Here is a 6,644-nt window from a genome sequence, read left to right as displayed (position 1 = left end):
GTCTAGTTTCCTCTCTGGTTCGGCGCGGGCCACACGCAGAGCGGCACTGCCGAAGCCCATCCGGCGGTGGCGGCCCCTGGCGGCTCCTGACGGCACTGCGCCCTCGGGGCGCGAGGTCCGGCCATTCCCGTTCGGAGGTGAATGGCTGCCGGGCCAGATTCCCTAAACACTAATCATTGACACGAGAAAGGAACTTATTTTCACTTATTCTCTGAAACTTCTGAAACACGTTTTTTAAACGTTTCGACGACGCATTTCTTCCATAGGAATTAAAATTAACAGGTCCATTTAAACTCATTAAATTGAGTTTAACTCAATGTAAAATAAGAATGTGAAAATGAGTCGATTTAAGTATGTAAGACTAATAAATGTGGAAATTACAATAAAAACCATATAGCCCTGGCTGGTGTAGCTCAGTGGATTGAGTTCGGGCCTGTGAAGCAAAAGGTCACTGGTTCGATTCCTAGTCAGAGCACATGCCTGGGTTGCAGGCCAGTTCCCCAATGGGGGACACATGAGAGGCAACCACACATCGATGTTTCTCTCCCACTTTCTCCTTCCCGTCCCCTCTCTCTAAAAATAAATAAATAAAATATTTAAAAAAACATATATATGTTTTAAAGTTAATAATGTATAAATAATAGAGCTCACCAAAAAATGGGTTCTTTTGGGAAACTTTGCTGCTAATATGCTTACATTCCTTAGCAGGGAGCCCAAGGATATTGAAATCCATACATGTAACTCCAAACTCTAAGTGTTTCCTGGATGGACAATCCAACACTGGCTTCAGTTTTATGTTTCTTTTACTTTTGTTAAATTTAAGTAAAATAAAGTGTAATGTCTGTCATTTAAAATACAATGCATAGTATGACCCCAGTTTTGTAAAATTATTTGTATGTTCACTAAAAAATTGAGTATCTGCCCTGGCTGGCATAGGTCAGTGGATTGAGCGCGAGCCTGCGAACCAGACGATCGCGGTTCGATTCCCAGTCAGGGCACACGCCTGGGTTGCAGGCCGGTTCCTTGCAGGCTAACTACCAGCAGGGGACGCACAAAAGGCAACCATACATTGGTGTTTCTCTCCCTTGCTCCTTCCCCTCTAAAAATAAATAAGTAAATAAAATCTTTAAAAATTAAAAAAAAAATGAGTATCTGCCATGTACTAGTTGTTGAGGATACAGCAGTGAGCAAGCCAGACAGGCAGTCTATTTTCATGGAGTTTACTTTCCAGTGGAGAGATAGACAATACATAAAAATATACCCCCCCCATAAAATTCCAGGAAATAGTGATAAATATAGGGAAGAACAATAAAGCAGGGAAGGGAATCGTGAGGGAATATAGAAGGTGAGTTACTTTAGGTAGGGTGGTCCCTGAAGGCCTCTTTTAGGATGTATATTTGATCTAATCAATCAGGAGGGAAGACAGCATTGAGAATCATTTGCTGTTGGTGATGCCCATCAGTCCCTATGGCAATGCCAGCAGTTGACACCAGGCTTCTCCTACACCCTGATTTAATCATCACCATTTCACTGCTTATTAAACAATTGCAAAAGCGATTGTGCCACCTCTTTGGACTGGTCCGCGAATAAATGGCCAAGCTCCATTTTGAGTGGTAGCTTTCCATTTCTACAGAAAACTGATTGGCACCAGAAATCTGGAGCCCAAGGATCAGGACCCATATCTGTGTGAATCATAGTGACACACCAGTCTCTGATTATGCCTTCCTAGCCACCCTTTGGGGCACACCCGCGCAACAGACCCAGGATGGTGACATACAGCATTAACAGAAGAGGGAGAACTCAGGGAGAGCCTGGTAGCCTACTAAGCCCACACTTGAGACCCTCTCTCCCCATGATCTATCTATATTTTGTGTTCCATTTAATCCTTTTGGTCAAACATAATGAATCACCTCTTATTTAAATGACATATGTTGGGAGAGCTACTTTTTCCTTCAGCAAGCAAAGAGAAAATGTCAGCCCATATGGTTTCTGGGGTAAAGTTCAATATTAAGATTGAGATCAAGCCCTTAGCAGCTGAAAAGATTTGAGGGAGGACACTGGTGCTTCTCAGTAGCACCCCCATCAAAGACTATATAAGCATAAACTATGTCAGCTTCCTGTACACATCACCCCACCAACCCAGAAGTTATCCCTCCCTCCTTCCAGCCCATTTGCACTATTGTCTCATACCCTCCTGTTCCCCTGGGATCATTTACTTCTGATTTCCTCTTCACATCTTCATCCTTTCTTTACTCTCCTTTGAGGCCAAAGTTTCTCCTGGCCTAAAACAAGTTCAGAGGCCTCATCCACTGACCTTCACATATCCCTAATAGTACCATTCCTGCTTCCTCTCATAGTGAAGCTTCTTGAAAAAAATAATCTACACTTTCAGTCTTTAATTCCTCACTTCCTATTCTCTTTAATCCACTCAAATCTAGATTTTCCTCAACCCCTCCACTTGCACAACCACTGAAGCTTGTCATAAAGCTCACTACTATATCTTAAATTGCTAAGTCCAATAGATATAACCTTTCTGGCCCTTCCTTTTCTACCTTTTTCATGGCTCTATCTCCTCCACTCATCATTTTAACATTGTTCCTTAGGGCTCTGTCCTTGATCCACTCTTGACTTTAAAAATACAAGTTTTCAAAATTGTTTTACTCCAGAGGTTTTCATTTCCACCTGCATCCAGGCCTGGCCTCTTCTGTGAGCTTCACATCCCTGTGTTCATTGTCTATTACTTGATCTATAAACTAGTACTAAACACTCAAATGAGTTATCTTTTCCCCTGTGTATTCTCTATTTCCATTACTGACACCATTACCCACTAAACCAGAAATGTAAAACTCCTTCATCTCCTATCTAATCCTGCATTTACTCAGCCCTGCTCATTTCTTTTTCCTCCTAAATCTCCCCTCACTTCCAGAATAAAAGCCCACTTTTGTTAACATGCCTCATACACTTCCTGGCTACCTCTAGGTTCCTGACTCCATTCCCCACAGCATAGTTCTCTAGTGCTGAGTTGTTTGTGGTTCACACCATACTGTCCTTTCTGCCTGTAACATCCTTTGCTTGTGTGCTGACACCCTGCAAGTCACAGCTATGTTGTCACCCTTTACAAAGCTTTTCTTGAACCTTATGTTGTGCTAACTGCCCATCCTTTGAGCTTCCATAGTAGCACTGTGAACACACCATTTAAATTTACAACACGGTATTTAACTACTGCTTTACGCATAGTCTCTCTCATTAGACTGTGTATTTCTGAATAGCAGTGGCCTCATGGCAATCATCTTTATACCGACTGTCATGTGCCCAGTGTTTGTTCAGTGTCACTGAACTGGAATTATTGCTTAGCTCTACTAAGTTTTCTGAACTCTTAAACAGAGCTAAGAGTTATGTTTCTCAGGGTTTTTGAGTCAATTAAATCGTTGTAAAAGCTGTCTATCATCTATGATGTACTAGCAAATAAACTATCAGTCATATAAAGTTAAGATCTTACTTGTGGGAAAAGAATATAGAAAAGTTAAATCTTCTACACAAATACATCAAAGGGTAGTAATTAAGTTAGCAAAAATCAGTAACACTATAAAAAGGTATATATTTTAAAGATTTATTTTTTAAAAGAGGGGAAAAGAAGGGAGAAAGAGAGGGAGAGAAACATCTATTGGTCACATGCCCCTTTCCCCCCAAGACCTGGCCTGCAACCCAGGCATGTGCCCTGACTGGGAACTGAACCAGCGATCTTTTGGTTCACAGTCTGGCACTCAACCTACTGAGCCACATCAGCCAGATAAAGGGTATCTTTAAAACAGAAGTAACAGAGCCCTGGTTGGGTAGCTCAGTTGGTTAGATCATCATCCTGTACACCAAAAGTTTGCAGGTTTGATTCCCAGTCATGGCACATACCTAGGTTGCAGGTTCAATCCTCAGAACATGTACAGGAGGCAACTGATCATTGTTTCTCTCTCTCAAATCAATAACATATTCTCAGATGTGGAGAAAAAAAAGAAACAGAGCAAATACTTATATAGATAATGACAGCATGTTAGGCAAATAAATAATTATAGCTTGGGACAAAATTTCCAGTGATACTACCAAATTTGGACTTAAAAAACTTGTCTCTTAAATCAGGTAAAAGTGAAGACGATGTACTCAGTACAGCTGTGCTGTTGACTTAAAGTGACTCCAGTGATAACATACCCACTTGTATCATGGATGCATGAGAATGAAGAACAACTATTTCTAAATGAACACATTTCAGTAAATCCTGTACTACTTTTGTAGGTATGTAGAAATAAAGTATTACAAATGGCATAAAAATATATTGTATGTGAGTATAGTAACCTAACTGCAATTTACTCTTACTATGCAAATATCATCACCTATTCTAGTTGTAAAATAATTACTTGTTTCTGAAAATGGTCTTAATAGGTGGGAAAAATAATATGCCAAGCAGAATATATAAAAAAATATTTATTTTTTATTTTCAGAGTACATTTATGAAAGCTGGGGATGGTGAAACAAGTGTAGGATAGAAGAAGCAAGCCTAGGCAGGGCTGCTTTGGCTCTTTAGAAATGTTATGGGAAAGAAGTGAGCCAAGGTGCAGCTGCTTTCAGCTCACTGGAGAGTCAGAGAAAACGGGACCTTGGGGTCAGGTTCAGGGGATTAGCCTGGGACGAGCTGCCGCTGCCCATTACTCCCCCAGTTGCCAAGTGTCTTCCGGACCCCTAGAACTTAGGGAGAAAAAGCACACCTGAGAAAGAAAGGGGGAAGAAAGGTGTGGGCATGCTCCTGGAAAGAAAAGCGTGCATAACAAATATTTATTAACATTTGAAGCTTTATGTATACTTTTAAAAGCAAATGTACAAATGAGAGGAATTACAAAAGTTAACCTGATGTTCTTTTCCCCAATGTATAAATGAACATTAACGATCAGGAAGGCCATCACTATCAGAATAAAAAGTCCATCTGAAATACAAGTAATTACTTTAAATGTCATTCAGATACTTTTTTTACAGTTATAACTTCAAAAAGCACAAGGAGGCCAAATATACCCACAACGGCGTGTTTTTACCTTTAACTTATTAGATACACAAATATGCTTCCATCTTTTTGTCCAGCCAGCAAATGAGAATTTGTACCTGACCATTTAACAAAAGACCAGTTCTGGTCAGAGACGGGTGGAAGAAGAGCAGTGCAATGACCTAGAAGTAAATCCCAAATGGCAATCGTTCCAGAAGTCAACACTGCTGCTGCGAAATTATCCTTCACATCACCCTCCAGGAACCTAACATCAAGCAGGGAAGAGAAGATTAAAACCACACACCCCTCCCCCCAAAAAGCTCCAAACTATGCTCCCTATACCAATAAGAGATATACCATAGATGCCTCTATTTGCAATGCTGGGGCGGCTAGCTACTGTGTTGCAGTTTGAAACATAATCCCGTGTGCAGTCCCTACCTAGCTCCTGATGTATTTTCTACCCCTTGCACTCTAGTTTACGATGGCCAAACCTAGTCTCCCTAATGTCTTTGCTCTTGCTAGTTACTTTTCTTGGAGAGCTCTAACCCCAGACCTGAGCATGGCTGGGCTTTTCTCATTACTCAGGCCTGCTGCCTCCACAGAAAGGTCATACCTAATCACCTGTCTACAGCAGTGCATGTGCGAACACCAACACACACACACACACACACAATCACACACACTATCACATGACCTGTTTTTATCTTCAGGGCACTTTTCACAATGTGAGATTATCCTATTTCCACATTTGGGAGGTATCTTTCCCATAAAAGTATAATGATAAGGCAGAAGTCTGGTTGTCTTTTTAAGACAGGTGTGCCAGCACCTGTAGCCAGCTACCTGGCTTTGAATTCTAACAGAGCTGTGCGACTCTGGGCAAGTTATTTAACTTCATCAGTAAAATGGGGACATGGTGATTATCATAAAGTTTAATGAAACAGTCGATAGTACAGTACCTAACACACAGGAAATACTTCATAAAAATGAGTTGTTATTCCTCATTGCCATATCACTAGCACCTTGCAGTGTGCCACTAATAAATAGATGTCATCAGTCAATAGTTAAATACTTATTAATAAAACAACATTAACTGCCTACATGGTGGAGGCTCAGTCAAATTTCAAAGAAGTTTTCTCAAAGTACACTTAAAATTTTTCTTAATGGAAAGACTAAATTGTAAGTTTTCTGTAGAGAACATTATGGGGAAAAAACAGGGCTTGGATACACATAAAATACGTATCCAATGTCATGGTGGTGGGATCAGGGTACAGGGAACCTGAGGCTTGATTCAGATCTACTAAATATTCTACTTAACATTCTTTACCCTGATCTATATATAGTATTTCATGTTTCCATTCATCCAAATGACACAATAACACCTTTTGTGGGTTGTTGTATTTGCACAAGGGCCTTTCAAAAGGTCACACTCATGGACCAAAAGTCACACACTTGCCTCCCAGCCTGCCCTTGAGGAAGACAGTAGAGCATCACACCCATGCTCAGGGCTGTCTTGGGGTTGATCACAATAAGCTGGAACACAGGGCTTCCTGATGGTTCCTTCTCTTTGGCACACGGATGACTCAGAACAACAAAAAGGAGCCCCTAACACAGAAGAAAAATT

At 40.8% G+C, this 6,644-nt stretch overlaps 1 protein-coding gene across 3 annotated transcripts in view; it reads right to left on the bottom strand.

Annotated features, from left to right (window-relative positions):
• Positions 1–4,463: 4,463 nt before the first annotated feature.
• The window catches only part of PALB2 (partner and localizer of BRCA2), a 28,883-nt gene continuing 26,702 nt past the window's right edge, over positions 4,464–6,644 (bottom strand). For all 3 annotated transcript variants that reach the window (XM_037070653.1, XM_037070654.1, XM_037070652.1), the window contains 2 exons: positions 6,477–6,625; positions 4,464–5,288 (listed from right to left, as the gene is read on the bottom strand). In XM_037070653.1, coding sequence (XP_036926548.1) covers positions 5,078–5,288; positions 6,477–6,625 — 360 coding nt within the window. In that variant the 3' untranslated portion in view covers positions 4,464–5,077. The remainder of the gene's footprint in view (positions 5,289–6,476; positions 6,626–6,644) is intronic.

This window comes from Sturnira hondurensis, unplaced genomic scaffold (genome assembly GCF_014824575.4).
Source record: "Sturnira hondurensis isolate 20B ecotype Veracruz unplaced genomic scaffold, ASM1482457v3 Scaffold0018877, whole genome shotgun sequence".
Taxonomy (NCBI): Eukaryota; Metazoa; Chordata; class Mammalia; order Chiroptera; family Phyllostomidae; genus Sturnira; species Sturnira hondurensis.
The sequence above is the reverse complement of the archived record's forward strand: the minus strand, read 5'-3'. Positions and strand labels throughout refer to the sequence as shown.